Genomic DNA, 17,634 nt, shown 5'->3' with positions numbered 1-17,634 from the left:
AACTATTCACCTTAAAATGACTAATTTTGTTAAGTGAATTTCACCTCAAAATTTTGCTGATTTCTTTGAACACAAGGAGAATGGGTTGGAAAAATAACTCAGTTACTGCTACTAAGATCTGTATAACATTCCAGTCTGTAAAAAAACTAGAAATCCGGAATCTTCTGTTGGGAAGGTCCCATACTTCCCTGGTATAGTACTCATGTAAGTAGTACAAGGTACTTGTGTCCTCATGTTCAGATCAGGAAAACCTCTAAGTGGGGCTTTCCCCTTTAAGACTCAGAGACTGAAGTAATCTGGTAGCTAAGGAGTCATAATGGCAAATTTCTTGGGTAATTCTCCTTAGAAATGTAGTTCTTACCTTCCAGGACCAGAAGTATGGAGGAGTCGGGCTGATCTTCTCTGTTTGGTGATACATGTATGTAGATGAGTTTGTGTATCTCTGGGTTTATTTTGTAAAATCTAGATGTTCCTGCCCTAGATAGGGGGCCAGTTATATTTAGTTTGGGCCCTTTTTTATCCTGTGGGAAACACGGAGTTTAGTGAAAGGGAAGAATTTCTTTGAAATGTGGTCCTATGTGTTCAGTCTTACTTCTAAAAGATAGGAGGGATGGAAGGGAGAAGGTCCTGGCCCAAGAACACCTGTGAAACCTATTGCTAATATAAATTTCTCTGCTAAAAAAAATGCCTGTAGCCTATGTGGAGAAACATGACTTTGGGTTTCTGTTCAGATTTTTCATGTATCTAGGATTCATGGGCAGTCAGTGGATCCAGGATTCAAGGACCCACACTCAGAGAAATGAATAAGTTCAGAATCTGGGAGGAAAAGAGTTGCTGAAGCACACCATCATAAACATGCCCCCCTTTATAGGCCCCTCTTCTTCCAGGACAGGGAACCAAATTGATTAGTATCTGTCACTGCAGGAGATGGTGGCTTGAAAATGGACCTGCTAGAGGACCTTGAGTCCCTGCAGTTTGAGTATGGGATTCCAGAGGAAGACAGTATCTTGCTGTATTTGCAGGGCCGCTATCGGGGACTGATGATCAATGCCTGTGCCCATGCAACCTTCTTCTGCAAACTATTATGCAATTTGAGGTAAGCTAGGTCTCCAAGTTAGGAAGATGGACGAGAATCTCACCGCTGAGAATTCAAGTGACTTAAACTTTTTATATTGGAGGATAAGTTTGGTAGGAGGATTGTCTTCCTATCTTTTCCAACCTAGAGTCAGTCACTCCTGGTCTGAAAGGACCAACAAAATCCATACCAGGGCCTCCTGGCTGTGGTTACATAATAAAGCATGGATTAGTAGATGGATTGGTTAAATGATCATTCATCCATTCATTCACTCATTATCACCACCAGCTTATCTTCCACAGCTGCTAATTACCAGCCATTCCTGGTCTATTGGTGAGGAATGTAAATGGGGTCAGTACTTTCTTTTGAGAAAGCTACCTGGGACTTTGCAGGCCCTATAGCCAGGTGACTTGCTTGAAACCAGGAATATTTGCAGAGAAACTCTCAGTTCAGGCCTGGTTTCTGGTATCTTTATACAATGTAGCTTCAGACACTTAAATAGGAGTATTTGGACCAGGTAACTATAATTAGGCTCCTGGATTCTGTAACTCCAGGTCACTCTGGGAGCATCAATCACATCCTCACTCTCCCTCTCAGTTTACTTTTCTCTGAAGTTAGATTAATTCCTGGATGGTGGAACCAGATCTGAATTGAATGTGTTTATAGGTATAGCACATACCCAAGGAGGAAGGCTGCTTCATTGAATTTGCTGATTAGCTTGCTGATTAGCTTACTGATAAGGATGCATAAACCTATTGGTTGTACCCAAGATGCGGCGGGGGCGGGGGGACACAACATATGAAACTTGCAGGAAGCATTTTATGTTTGGAAGGATCAGGCACTAAGAGAAAGTACTCTTCCTTCAACCAGGTGAGAAGCCTTAAATAGAATATATCTTGTGATGCTTATATGGAAAATCCAGAGCTTTAAGATTCTAGTTTTTACAGAAATACAAAACAAATATAAGTTTGTCTTATAACAACAAAAGTAATACCTTATGTATTCAGAGGTCTGATTTTGTTAATCTTGCGCCAAGAAAACACATCCAAGACCAACAGTAAGTGAACCTCTAGAAAGAGTGGTCTCAAATCCCTCAGTTTCTCAGGCATGTATTGTTTTATAAACTATTTACTTTTATAAATCATGACATTATTTAAAAACTAAGTTATCTGGTTTCCCAGGTCTGTATAGAACTGAAATAGCAAACTAGAAAGAGTAGGTATGTGGTAGGAAGGGAGTGCTATAGCAATGAAAATTGACAGCTGAGAGTGATGTCAGCAAGATGGAGGATTAGAAAGCTCCACACCTTGTAACCCCACAGAGACACTAACTTAACAACAATGTATAGTCCAAAAAGCTCTTACAAGAACTTCAGAAACCAGCTAAGAAGTTACAGTACCCCAGGCAAGTACAAAGCCAAGAACAGCTGCATTGAAAGGGGTAAGAAAAGACATTGCACTTCACCTGAGATAGCCCTTTCCTCAAGTCAGCACAACCCAATGTAATGAGGAGAAAATGCCCAATTTGTGGCTTCTCCCTTGGTGGGAAAGAAGAAAGTGGAATTTATGTCCAATATTCCAGCTTTTCAAGGGCTTCCTGAGGGATTGGCTTCTGTCTCACATGACTTGGAGCACTGATAGGGAACCAACATATATTGGATGAGAACAAAGGAAAACTCAATAGCTTTGTTGCAGCATAGAGAACCTGCAGTAATTCAGGTAGACACCAGAGAGAGCAAGAAATTATGAGCCCCTGCAAAAGAAACAGGCAAATCTCTCTAATTGCAAAATTACAAACCTAAGCCTAGAGAAGACATTCCCAGAAAAGATTTGAGAGGTCACCAGAATCTCTAGCTGAGCTGATTGGTAAGGATCTTCTCCTGTGTGAAGCCACTCTAAAGATTGGGAGGGGTGCCTACTTTTTTCAAATGCCCAAATTCCAACAAAAGATAAGGCATATGATGAAACAACAAAATATGGCCTAATCACAGGAACTAAATCTCCAGAAACCAACCCTAAAGAAACAGAGATCTATGAGTCACCTAATAAAGAATTCAAAATAATCTTAAGTTCCATGAGCTACAAGAGAACATAGATAAGGCCGGGCGCGGTGGCTCACGCCTGTAATCCTAGCACTCTGGGAGGCCGAGGCAGGTGGATCGCTCGAGATCAGGAGTTCGAGACCAGCCTGAGCAAGAGTGAGACCCCGTCTCTACTAAAAATAGAAAGAAATTATATGGACAACTAAAATATATATATACAAAAAATTAGCCGGGCATGGTGGCGCATGCCTGTAGTCCCAGCTACTCGGGAGGCTGAGGCAGTAGGATCGCTTAAGCCCAGGAGTTTGAGGTTGCTGTGAGCTAGACTGACGCCACGGCACTCACTCTAGCCCGGGCAACAGAGTGAGACTCTGTCTCAAAAAAAAAAAAAAAAAAGAGAACATAGATAAACAACTAAATCAAATCAGGAATACAATATGTGAACAAAAGGAGAATATCAACAAAGAGAAACTATAAAAAAAAAAAACGCAAACAAATTCTGGGGCTGAGGAACACAGTAACTGAATTGAAAAAAATTCACTGGAGCAGTTAAACATCAGACTTGATCAAGCAAAAGAAAGAATCAGCGAACTGGAAGATGGGTCACTTGAAATTACTGAGTCAGCAAAAAGGAAAAGGAATAAAGGACAGGCACAGTGGCTCACACCTGTAATCCTAGCATTCTGGAAGGCCGAGGTGGGAGGATCACTTGAAGTCAGGAGTTCAAGACCAGCCTGAGCAAGCGTGAGACCCCGTCTCTACAAAAAATAGAATCACTTGAGCCCCAGAGTTTGAGGTTGCAGTGAGCTATGATGATGACACTGCATTCTAGCTGGGGTGACAAGAGTGAGATTCTGTCTCAGAATAAAAATAAGAAAATAAGAGAGTGAAGACGTTTAAGGGACTTACGGGACACCATGAAGTGGGCCAATATACAATTCTGAGAATCTCAGAAGGAGAAGGAAAGAAAGGTTCAGAAAGCTTATTTGAAGAAATAATGGCCCCAAACTTCCCAAATCTGAGGAAGGAAATGAATATCCAAATTCAAGATGCTCAAAGGACACTAACTTGGATGAACGTAAAAAGCAACACACAGAGATGCATTATGATCAAGCCATTAAAAGTCAAAGACAGAATATTGAAAGGACCAAGAACAAAGGAACTTGTCACACACAAAGGAGTTTCCATAAGATTATGTCGGTTTCTCAGCAGAAACATTGTAGGCCAGAAGGGAGTGATTTGATAAAGTGCTAAAAAAAAAAAAAAAAAAAAAAAAACCCACAAGAATACTATATCTGGCAAAAAAAAAGTCCTTCAAAAGTTAAAGAGATGCTTGAGACCAGGAGTTCTAGGCTGCATTGAGCTATGACCATGCCACTGCATTCCAGCCTGGGCAACAGCAAGACCTTGTCTCTAATAAAAATAAAAAATCCAGGAGAAATCAAGACCTTCTCACATAAACAAAAGCTGAGCAAGTTCATCACCACTGGACTTGCCTTACAAGAAATGCTAATGGGAGTCCTTAAGTTGAAATGAAAAAATGCTAGATGGCAACACAAAAGTATACAAAAATATAAGGCTCTTTGGTTAAGATGGATATATAGGCATATACATAGTACTGTAATATTGTAATGGGTGGTGCATAAATAATTTTTAATTCTGGTGTAGGATTTAAAAGGTAAAAGCTTAAAAAAGTAACCGGTACTATAAAACTGTTAATGGATACAAAATATAAAAGATATAATTTGTGAGATCAATAACTAAAAGCAAGGGTGAGGGAAGATAAAGAAGTAGAGTTTTTGCATGTGATTGGAGTTAAGCTGTTATCAGCTTAAAATAGGTTGTTATAGCTATAAGATTTTTATGTAATTTCCTATGGTAACCACAAAAAAATACCAATCAAAGATACACAAAAGAAAATAAAGGAATCAAAGCATGTCATTACAAAACAATGAAACACGAAGGCAGGAACAAAATAACTACAAGACATATAGAAAACAATTAACAAAATAGCAATAGTAGGTCCTTCCCTATCAGTAATTACTTTAAATGAAAACAGATTAAACTCCTCAATCAAAAGACACAGAGTGGCTGAATGGATTAAAAAAAATAAAACAAGATCCAACCTATATGCTATCTACAAGTGACTCACTTTAGATGTAAGTACACACACAGACTGGAAGTGAAAAAACAGAAAAAGATATTCCATGCAAATGGTAACCAAAAGAAAACAGGGTTGGCCATACTCAGACATAATAGACTAAGTCAAAAACTGTCCTGAGCAACAAAGAATGACATCATATAATAATAAAAAGATCAATTTACCAGGAAGATATAACAATTATAAATATATATGTACTTAACCTCAGAGCAGCCAAATATATTAAGCAAATATTTACAGAGTTGAAGGTACACAATAATAGATTTTATTATCCCACTTTCAATAATAAATAGAACAATCATATAGAAGATCGATAAGGAAACAGAGGACTTGAACAACACAATAGACCAGTTGGAACGTAACAGGCAAATGCAGAACACTCCACCCAACAGAAGCGGAATATACACTCTTCAAGTGCACATGGAACATTCTCTAGGATAGATCACATGTTAGGCCACAAAACAAGTCTTAACAAATTTAAGAAGATTCAAATCATACCAGTTATCTTTTTTCAACTACAATGGAATGAAACTAGAAATGGATAGCAAAAAGAAAATTGGAAAATTCCCAAAAGGTGGAAATTAACACACTCTTGAACAGCCAATGGATCAAAGAAGAAATCACAAGAAAAAATTTAAAATATCTTGAGAGAAATGAAAATACAGTATACCAAAACTTATGGGATGCAACAAAAGCAGTACTAAGAGAAAAGTTTATAGGGGTAAATGCCTACTTTAAAATAAAAGAAAGATCTCAAATGAACAACCTAACTTTATACTTCAAGGAGTTAGAGAAAGAAGGACAAACTACACCCAAAGTAAGCAAAAAGAAGTAAATAGAGCAGAAATAAACAAACCAGAGAATATAAAAACAGTAGAAAAAATCAAAACTAAGAGCTGATATTTTGAAAAGATCAAAAAAATTGACAAACCCTTACCTAGACTAAGATACAACAAGAAAACTATAGAACAATACTCTTGATGCAAAAATTCTCAACAAAATACTAGCAAATTGAATTCAACAGCACACTAAATGGATTATTCACCTAAAAGGATTATGACCAAGTGGGATTTATTTCTAGAATGCAAGGATGATTCAAATACAAAAATCATTATATACTGTATTACTAGAATGAAAGACAGAAATCACATGATCATTTCAATTGATGCAGAAAAAGAATTTGACAAAATTCAACAAACTTTCATGATGAGAACACTCAATAAACTAGGAATAGAGGGAAATTTTCTCAACATAATAATATGAAAAGCTCACAGCTAACATCTTACTCAATGGTGAAAAACTGAAAACTTTTCTTCTAAGGTCAGAAACAAGGCAAGAATGCCCACTTTCACCATTTGTATTCAAGATAGTACTAGAAGTCCTAACCAGACCAGTTAGGTAAAAAAAAGAAATAAAAGACACCTAAATTGGAAAGGAAAAAAATAGAGTGATCTCTGTTCACAGATGACGTCATCTTATATGTAGAAATCCCTAAAAATCCCACAAAAACTGTTAGAACTAGTAACGAATTCAGTAAAGTTGCAGGATACAAAATCAACATACAAAAATTAGTTGCATTTCTGTACACTATTAATGAACGATCTAAAAAGGAAATTGAGGAAACAATCCTATTTACAACAGAATAAAATAGTAATAAACTTAAGAGGATGAAACACTTGTACACTAAAAACTACAAAACATTGCTGAAAGAATTAAGGAAGATACAAATAAATGGAAAGACATTCCATGTTCTTGGATTAGAAGACTTAATTGTGTTAAAATGTCCATTCTACCCAAAGTGATCTACAGATTCGATGCAATCCTTATCAAAATCCCAATAGCATTTTTTGTAGAAATTTTAAAAAATCCAAAAATTCATATGGATAAAGCTTAAGGACATTATGCTAAGTGAATAAGCATTTGTGTATTTGTCACAAAAAGACAAATACTGCATGATTCCACTTCTATAAGGTATCTAATGTAGCCAAACAGAAATTAGAATGATAGTTGCCAGGGGCTGGGTGAGAGGGAAAAGAGGAACTGTTAAGTGGGTATAGAGTTTCATTTTTGCAAGATGAAATGGTTTTAGAGATCTATCGCACAACAATGTGCATATAGTTAACCCTGCTGTACTGTACCCTTAAAAATGTTTTAGATGGTAAATTTTATATTATGTTTTTTTACCATAAGAAAAAATTGACAGCTATCTGCACAGAAAACAAAAAAAAAAAAAAAAAAAGAAGGAACTGGCTCACAATGTATTATACGTTACAGTATGATGTGTAAGAGTGGTTGTTCATAAATGATGGTTCTGAGTCAACAAAATGATTAAATATTCAGACCTTGTGTTTAAGAAGGCAGGGAAATGCATACTACATGTAACAAAAACTTTAAAATGTTTTTTAAAGTTTTTAAAAGCCACCAGGCATGGTGGCTCACGCCTGTAATCCTAGCACTCTGGTTGGCGAAGGTGGGAGGATTGCTTGACGTCTGGGGTTCAAGACCAGCCAATAAGAGCAAGACCCTGTCTCTACTGAAAATAGAAAAAAATAAGCCTGTGTGATGGCATGGGCCTGCAGTCCCAGATACTCAGGAGGCTGAAACAGGAGGATCAGTTGTGCCCAGGAGTCTGAGGTTGCAGTGAGCTATGATCACCCCATTGCACTCTTCCCAGGATGACAGAGTGAGACTCTGTCTAAAAAAAAAAAAACCCTTAAAAATTTTTTTAAATGTTTTAAACAAATTTTGGTCCCTTGAAAAGGGTTATCCTTTTATTTTTGGAAAATTCACTCAGGAGGAACATTTCATTCCCTAGTAAGGCTGGATAAATGGCATGCAGTTGAAAAGCCTCCTCTCTGAAGTATTTTAGGTGCCACCAGGCTTCCATGTGAGAAAGTTAAAGCAGAAAATGCCAGAGGCTAACAGTTACGAAGAGCTATAATGTATGCATGTATTTATGTATGTGTCTGTTCATTCTCCAGAGAATCATTACATGAGAATCAAAGTTCCAGCTATCTCTCAGCTGGATCACTTCATTTAGCCACCCCTGACAATAAGGAGTTAAAGGTGGGCATCATTGGAGGTGGTCACCTTGGGAAGCAGCTGGCTCGCACACTGCTGCAGCTTGTCCCCATCCCTGCTGCGAGCCTGCGGATCTCCACTAGGAGGCCAGAGGCCCTGGGTGAGGAGCAGTATGTGGCGGAAAGGGGGCTTGTGCTGTTTAGGTGTTGATGAAGTTATCTTGAAAGGATCCCTTTAAAGAGCAATCCTGGTATCTAGGATGCTGAGTTCTCAGCTTGCTAGCCTTAAGGAAAGCTAGCTTTTTCTAGCTTGTTCCTGGAAACAACTTTTCTTCTTTACTTATATGTTTTATATCCATCTTTCCTCTCTCTGTCCCTGGTGATGAATTATCTTTTTGGGTCTTTGATACAGAGAAGCTTTCCGTACAGAGTTCACATCTTCTAACTGACCAGTTAGAGTCGGGTGGGTGTTAAAACAGTTCCAAATATTTGCATTCGGCCTTATATTTTAAAAAATAACACTTACTATATTTTAAAAATGTTTTATAATGATTCCATTTAATAATCCATGGTGATAGAAATCAGAACAATGATTGCTTCTGGGGAGACAGACTGAGAATGTCCTGAAAGAACTTTCTGGGGCGATGGAAATGTTTTATCTTAAGAGAAGTATGGGTTACATGGCAGTATGTGTTTGTCAAAACTGATTAAACTATATACTTCAGATCTGTGTGTTGTACTGTATGTAAATTATATTTAATAATAAAAATGTAAAATAATATGCCTATTGAAAATTTAGAAAATTACTTTATAAGCAAGAATATAACTATTTCATTCACAGTTTTTCCTCTTATATCAGTGATTGTTACTATACATAATTGTTTGTATTCTGCTTTTTTCACTTAACATATCACGAACATATTCCCATATATCATTTAACATTCTTCAAAATAATGATTTTAAAGCACCTCCACTGTCCCACAGGCATAATGTGACCCCGGCAGGCTTTGAGAGCACGCCCCTGTGGCTCCCCAGAAGGGGTGTGTTTGCTGCGCCTGGTGTCTGGGCTTACAGACTGAGCAGCATGTGTCCAGCTGGTGGCTAGGAGCACCAGACACCCAGCAGCACTCTCCCTTTCTCTGTTTTCTTCTCACAATTTAAAATTATATCAGTAAGAGATTAATTTTAATGTAAAAAAATGATTTTAAGGTTGTATAGTATTCCAAAGTATAGATGTACCATAATTTATGTAACTATGCCCTACTTAATTGAACTTCCTTGTACATAATTTTCAAAATAAAATTACGGGGTCAAAGAATAGTACCACGTTATTAAAATATTATTTGTATACAATAAATTGGGACATAGTTAAAGTATACGATTTGATGTTTTGACACGTGTATACCTGTGAAACTATCAATACAGTCAAGGTAAGGAACATATCCATCACTCCCAAAAGTTGCTTCTTGCCCTTGGTAATCCCTATCTCTCTACTTCCCTACAGCTCTACTTCCCTACAGCTCCCTACAGGAAACCAATGATCTGATTTCTGTCACCATAGATTAGTTTGCATTTTCTAGAATTTTCTATAAACAGAGTCATACAATTTGCACTTCTTTTAGCCTTTCATTCTGCATAATTAGTTTGAGATATATCCAAGTTTAATGTATCAATATCCTTTTTATTTCTAAGTAGTATTTCATTGCATGATTATTCCACAGTTTATCTATTTACCTGTTGATTCAGGTTGTTTCCAGCTTTTGACTATTACAAATAAAGCTGCTATGAATATTTTATAGAAGTGTTCACATGGGCAACTGTTTCATTTTTCTTGGGTATATACCTAGCAGTGAAATGACTGGGTAATGTGGTAGATATATGTTTGATTTTTAAAGAAACTTCTAATAGGCCAGGCACAGTGACTCATGCCTGTAATCCTAGCACTTAGCACTTTGGGAGGCCAAGGCAGGTTGATCGCTTGAGGCCAGGAGTTCAAGACCAGCCTAGGCAACATAGGAAGACCCCTTCTCTACAAAAAATAGAAAAATTAGCCAGGTATGATGGTACGTGTCTGTAATCCTAGTTCCTTGGGAGGCTGAGGTGGGAGGATCACTTGAACCTGGGAGTTCGAGGTTGCTGTGATTGTGCCACTGCACTCCAGCCTGGGTGACAGAGTGAAACCTTGTCTCAAAAAAAAAAAAAAAAAAAAGAACTCCCATTTCACTACACCCTTGTTAGTGCTGGGAATCATTTCTTAACATCGCCATTTTAATATGCTTTTAAAATTTTTCTTGTTCTAATACGTCTTTCATTGATCACTAGAAAAATTGAATGTTTTTCATAGGTTTATTGCTATTTCATCTTTTTTGAGTTGCTTTTGTCCATTTTTTCTGTTGGAGTGCCTGTATTCTTCTTACTGATTTGTATGTTTTTTAGTAAACTTAAAAAACATATTACTACTCAAAGCATATTTTTTGATCCCATCAACAGGACTAATATGATATTTCAATAAAGTACATATATTCTTTGGGAAGCAATATGTTTATCAGTAATAAAATTATAGTTTTAAAATGTCACTACGTGTTGTGTAAGGAAACAAGAATTCAAAATGCTCAGCATCAGCTTCTGTGCACATGAAAAGAACAAGAACATGTGAAAGAATGATAGATGTCCCTGTTCTCTAAATTTTGTCTTTGTCCTATCCATCTTTCAGGTTTATGAGTATCCAGATAACTTCATCTTCACACTTGTCATATAGTCTTTCTTTCTTTCTTTTTTTTTTTGAGACAGAGTCTTGCTTTGTTGCCCGGGCTAGAGTGCCATGGCGTCAGCCTAGCTCACAGCAACCTCAAACTCCTGGGCTTAAGCGATCCTACTGCCTCAGCCTCCTGAGTAGCTGGGACTACAGGCATGCGCCACCATGCCCGGCTAATTTTTTCCTATATATATTTTAGTTGGCCAGATAATTTCTTTTCTATTTATAGTAGAGACAGGGTCTCACTCTTGCTCAGGCTGATCTCGAACTCCTGACCTCGAGCGATCCACCCGCCTCGGCCTCCCAGAGTGCTAGGATTACAGGCGTGAGCCACCACGCCCGGCCTGTCATATACTCTTAATGGTTAAGATAAGAATTCACTTCTCCAATGTCTGTCATATTCTATTTTCCAATAACACTTAAAACATAACACCAGATATGAGTGTACATTTTGAATTCTTACTTTTGAAAATCCATGTGGCAATAAGTACCATCAAATGATTAACTACCAGTGTTTTTATGCAACTACATGAGTTATCACATTTCTCTCTCCATTTATATATATTCTATTAACATTAAGTTATATATACTTTACAGAAACTGTTAAATATTTCCAGACACCTCCTAGTCTCTGCTCTATACTCTTCCACTCTCCTAGTCTTTTCCACCAACTCAAGCCAGTGAGCTGTGTAACTTTGGGAAAGCCATGTAGCTTCTTGAAGCCTCAGTATCCTCATCTATAAAATGGGAATAGGCTGGATGTGGTGGCTTATGCCTGTGATACTAGCACTTTGGGAGAACAAGGTGAGAGAATCACTTGAGGCAAGGAGTTTGAGACTGGCCTGGGCAACACAGTGAGACCCCATCTCTAAAACAAATAGAAAAATAAGCCGGGTGTGATGCTACACACCTGTAGTCCCAGCTACTTGGGAGGCTGAGGCAGGAGGATCGCTTGAGCCCAGGAGTTTGAGGTTGCTGTGAGCTATGATGACTCTGCACTTTAGCCCAGGCGACAGAATGAGATCACATCTCAAAAAAAAAAAAAGCATGTGGGATTATCCTTTGCTTTGTGTTGCAACAAGCTTTGAGTTGATTTACCGAGATAAATCTCCCCATAGTTGACGTTCAGGTCAACCTCCTTTGTACTGTGCTTTCTGTCCTCCTTTATCCTTTCCAGATGAGTTCCAGAAACTGGGGATCCAGTGCTTTTACCGTAACTCTAATCTGGCGAGTTGGGCCAATGTGATATTCCTCTGCTGCTTGCCGTCTCAGCTGAGCCATATCTGCCTAGAAATTCAAACCAGCCTTGAGAAGACCTGCATCGTGTACAGCTTTGTAGCTGCTGTCCCTCTACCCAGGTATCCTGTTAGGGTAAGAACAGAACTGGCAGAACTGGTCCGTCTACTCATCTCTAACTTCTGCCTCCTACCTCCACTATAGCCCCTAACTCTTGGAGTTGGTTATTCCCAGTAGTAAGGAGGAGGCAGCTTTATGTGTAGAAGGACCCAGCTGACCTTTCCTTTCTAATTGTATCTTCCTCACTTACCCACAAACAGCACTTGTGAGTGGGACATTTTCTTTGCTGTACAAATGTTTAGAACTACAATAGAACATTGCTTCCCACTACTTCAATACTGAATAGTATTAATATTCTCCTTGTGCATCAACGAGAAGGAAAACCACTAGTCAACAACATGAAAAGTTACTAAAAGTTATGTGTCAGATATTATTTCGGTACCCCTAGTATCTAGCCCCATGCCTAGCACATGATAACAGTTAATAAGTAAGTATTTGTTAAGTGGATGGAACAAGCCAACTAATTGGTGCCCTCAGCGCAGACCCAGACCTGCATTTGCCTCTGAGCAGTGCTGTGTGCAGGGGAGTCTGTTGCTGGAGTTGGATGTGAATACAAGGGATTATGTAGTCATTCACTCTAGTCCTAGCACTGTACTCCCTGTCCTAGTGGCTTTACTTCCAGGTTGAAACTACTACTGAATCATACCAATATCTTGCGACCTCAATATGAATGTGTTGAAGACGGTGCCAACATCTGGGGGGCCAATAAGGAAGTTGCAGCTGCCCTCCAAGATCCTGTGATTCTTCAGGCTACGTGCCCCTACAGTCCTGCTGGTAATGGGTCAGCATATTTCTGGCATTCTTTTGAAAATGACCTTCCCTTTGGCCTGTTGCTATCTTATTAAATCCCAATCTGTGTTGGGGGCGGGGGAGACACCCTAGATATATTCTCAGTTATTTTAGGTTTTGTACTGGAACAGTGTTTGGTGGTAAAAAGCAGCCTTTATTAGGGAGAGGTGAGAAGCTTGATTATGTACACCTTTTAAGGACAAACTGGAAACAACCAAAGATAGCTTATTTAGACAAGAGGATGCAATGTCTGGGACTAAAATGGCTTTTCCCTGTTCTAATCTTGCAGTTTTCCCCAGTTCCTTCTTACTATCAACAACCATTCTAGAGACACTTTTGCCATTAGCAATGTCTACATTAGTTGTATCTGTCCTCCTTTGGGATGGTCAAAACCTGTCTTATAAAGGGGAGAAATAGGACTCTTGGCCTAGGAAGGAGGAGTGTTTGCTTATCTCATGGTTCATATTACTAATACCAACCGGTCTTAGAAAAAAGATGGCTATTCACTGGAGTTTGTTCTAGGTTCCCTGCAACTCATTTTTGGTGGTGCTAACTGGTATTTACCTTCTCATTGATGTGTAGGGGGAATAACCCTCAATATCAAGTGGTTGGTGGGAGTGTTCTATGCAGCCCTAAACATGTGCACGGCAAGAAACATGGCCAGCCCACAAGCGCTGCTGCTTCTGAATGAACTGTTTCTCTCTGTGCATTTCGAAGACTGTGGGAAAGGCACAGCATCTTGCCCAAAGTTTCAACCAACAAATTTTGTCAGCAAAGCCTATGTCAAGAACTTGTCTAAGAAAAGGTAAGGTGTCAGACAGCTGGCCATTCTAATTTCTCCCACATTCTTGTCTTAGCAGATGCTTTTTTCTTTTATCCTTTCAGATTCTTTTTATTGATAAAAATAACACAATTTTGTAAAAAAAATTCAACTAGGAGAAAAGTAAAAGCCCTCCTTTGTCTCCCAAATCCTATTTTATAGATTTTACCTCTAATGGTTTTTACATTTCTTTTTATCTATGCATTTACAAACATGTTACATTGCCATTACATTATAACATGTATGCCTATCTATTCCTATATACACAGTGTTAGAAACATGGGAACTACGTACACACTGCTTTTTTGCTTACTATATCACAGATACCATTCAACGTTAGTACAATCATAGCTACTTCATTTATGAGCAGGTTCACAGGCATCCACTGGACAGGACACATTTTTTAATTAAATTTCTTCACTCTGTTTCCACTTGATAGAGATATAGTTCCTTCTCTTTGTCCCAAATTTTGCATTAAGGGCTGCTTTGAACATTCTTGTACTTACTTTGCACATTTGTACCAATATTTCTGTTGAATAAATACATGAAAGAATTTCTGGGCCTAAGGTTATGTATATTTTATGTTTGATAGGTATTCCTAAATTGCTTAGCAAATATGTAGTGCTCGGTTACATTTCTACCAAGAACTTATGAGGGTGCCAGTTCTCTATAGATTGATAACTATAAAAGCAGTTTTTAAAATATCTGACAATCTGATATGCAGAGATTGTTGCTCTTGTTTCCAGTGACTACCATGTCATTAGATTCACTGCACACTTCATTTATTTATTTATTTATTTGAGATAGAGTCTCACTTTGTTGCCTGGGCTAGAGTGCCGTGGCATCATCCTGGCTCACAGCAACCTCAAACTCCTGGGCTCAAAAAATCCTTCTGCCTCAGCCTCCTGAGTAGCCAGGACTACATACAGGTACACGCCAGCTAATTTTTTCTATTTTTAGTAGAGACGGGGATTTACTCTTGCTCAGGCTGGTCTGGAACTCCTGAGCTCAAGCGGTCCTCTTGCCTTGGCCTCCCAGAGTCACTGCACACTTTAAACTCCTTTTGTTCCTTAACTGCCATCCTTCTTGAAGCAGTCTCTTCTCTTGGCTTCCGTGATCCCTCAAATTCTCCTCATTTTCTTTCTGACTCTCTGGTCTCTCCTTTGCGAGCTCCTCCTTTGTCCCACCCTTAAATCTAAGAGTTTTCCGGGCTCTATTCTAGACTCTTGTCTTCATTTCATTCTACACTTTGTTCCTGGGTGACCTTTTCCACTTTGGGGACTTAGGTTGCCATCTTTACACTGACAGCTTGTAACTCTCTATATCTTTAGCCTAAATGTCAGTGCTGCACCTAGGTTAAGTGCACACTCACAATCTCCACATAAACTCAACATGTCCAAAAGCTACCTGCTCTTCTAGTGTTTCTTATCTAATTACATGCTGCTTCACCAAGTTGTTTAAGTCAGAACCCTGGAAGCAATGGCCAGGCGTGGTGGCTCACACCTATACTCCTAGCACTCTGGGAGGCTGAGGCAGGAGGATCACTTGAGGCCAGGAGTTCTAAAACAGTTCTTTCACCAAAGGATCCTTCATGTTGCCCCCACCCACAAAACTTGGCAACTACGAATCTGTTCTTCATTCCTACAATTTTTTCATTTTAAGAATGTCATATAAATGGACTAATATAGTATGTAACCTTTTGGGATTGACTTTTTTCCTTCAGCATAAGTCTCTAGAGATTCATCCAAGTTGCTGTGTGTATTAACAGTTTGTTTTTATTACTGAGTAGTGTATCATGGTATGGCTGTATCTCAATGTGTTTAACCATTCACCTGTTGAAGGACATCTGGGTTGTTTTCAGTTTTTGGCTGGTATGAATAAAACATCTATGAACAATCATATATAGGTTTTTGTGTGATTTCGCTTCTCTGGGATAAATGCCTAGGAGTGTAATAATCGAGTCATATGGTAGTTTCATGTTTATTTTTTTAAGACACTGCCAAACTGTTTTTCAGAATAGTACCAAGTATTATTATAGCAAGTATGACCCAGTTTCTCTGCATCCTCACTAGCATATGTTATTGTCACTAACTTTTATTTTACCATTATCTCTATAGACCAATTTGTAGAGAACTGACATCTTTATTTTGTTGAATCTTCCCATCCATGAATACAATATGTTATCTCCATTTATTTAGATCTTCTTTATTTCATCAGCATTTTATAGTTTTCATCATGTAAGTCCTATACATGTTTTATTAGATTTACACCTAAGTATTCCATTTTTTTGGAGTGATTATAAATGAAATTTCCTTTTTAATTTTGGTGTCATGTTCATTGCTAATACATATAAACACAATCAATTTTTGTATATTGATTTTGTATCCTGCAATCTTGCCAAATCCATTAGTTCTTGGAGGTTTTTAAACTATTAATAGATTCCTTGGGATTTTCTATATAGATAATCATGTCATCTATAAATAGAGACAGTTTCATTTCTTCCTTTCCAATTGGCATGCCTTGTAGTTTCCTTTTCTTGCCTTATTGCACTGGCTGGAACTTCAGGTACTGCGTTGAATAAGAATGGTAAGAGCAGATACGCTTGCCTTACTTCTAATCTTTTTTTGGGTTTTTTTTGTTTTTTTTTTAAGAGACAGAGTCTCGCTATGTTGCCCTGGCTGGCCTCAAACCTCAGCCTCCTGAATAGCTGGGACTACAAGTGTGCCCATTTCTTCTGATCTTTTAAAAAATATAAAAACTCCATGTCTTAATGCTTTTAAACTTTTGTTTACACATTAACTTCTACATTTTTCTCTATACAGCTAAAGAGGATATCTTAAAAGCAATTAGATCTTTTCCTTGCTTAATGTCCATGATCCTCTTATGTATGTTCTTTCTAAATTCAAGGAAAATATACTAAAAAGGGTGTCAATGTCAATATTACAATCATTCTCTAATTATGAATTCCTCTCCAAATGCACTTACAGAAATATATGTGTGAAAAATCACCGTAAGTATTAATGTAATTAAATCTATATATTGAATAGTTCTAGCAGAATTTCCAGTTTAACTATGAATTTTAATTAGTTTGGTATTCTAAGTGGAGGAATATTTTCTTTAAAGGAAGTGTTTAACAGCCAAATCAGATATATTGAACAGATATAAAAAAGTAACAGTATTTTTTTTTTCACCCCAGGTCTTTCCCTTGGTTTGATCTGACTACTGTGCAACTCAGGGAAACTCCCTTTAGCCAGCATCTCTCAACCAGTACTGTTCTCCAAGACCACCTTACCTATCTGTACTGTGATTCATTTGGCATCTCCCTGACCAAAGAAGAGCCAGTGGTTTCCACAGGCTCTCCATCCCAATAAAATAACTTGAGAAATCAGGATTTTTTTTCTCCTCACAGATTTTCTCTGTAATAGTTGTGCCCTGATTATCATAATTGACAGTAGGAGTCATGTGATTGTATTGTGTTTGCCACATGTTAGGCACTAGGAATTAGAAAACTGTACTGATGGCTTTTCAAAATGGAGAATAAAACAAGTGGTCCTATATATCAATGTGTTTCTGGCTGTCAGAAGCAACCAGTGAAACTACACAACCTAACACACTTA

At 38.0% G+C, this 17,634-nt stretch overlaps 1 protein-coding gene across 1 annotated transcript; it reads left to right on the top strand.

The window, feature by feature from the left end:
• Positions 1-941: 941 nt before the first annotated feature.
• On the top strand, positions 942-17,388 carry NOXRED1 (NADP dependent oxidoreductase domain containing 1). Its single transcript, XM_069465164.1, has 6 exons — positions 942-1,096; positions 8,259-8,458; positions 12,230-12,410; positions 13,031-13,182; positions 13,780-14,002; positions 17,214-17,388. Exons 1-6 carry the CDS (start codon positions 942-944, stop codon positions 17,386-17,388), a joined length of 1,086 nt encoding a protein of 361 aa, XP_069321265.1.
• The last annotated feature ends 246 nt before the right edge of the window (positions 17,389-17,634 follow it).

The sequence above is a fragment of the Eulemur rufifrons genome, chromosome 2, assembly GCF_041146395.1.
Source record: "Eulemur rufifrons isolate Redbay chromosome 2, OSU_ERuf_1, whole genome shotgun sequence".
Lineage (NCBI taxonomy): Eukaryota > Metazoa > Chordata > Mammalia > Primates > Lemuridae > Eulemur > Eulemur rufifrons.
This window is presented reverse-complemented; position numbering and strand designations above follow the sequence as displayed.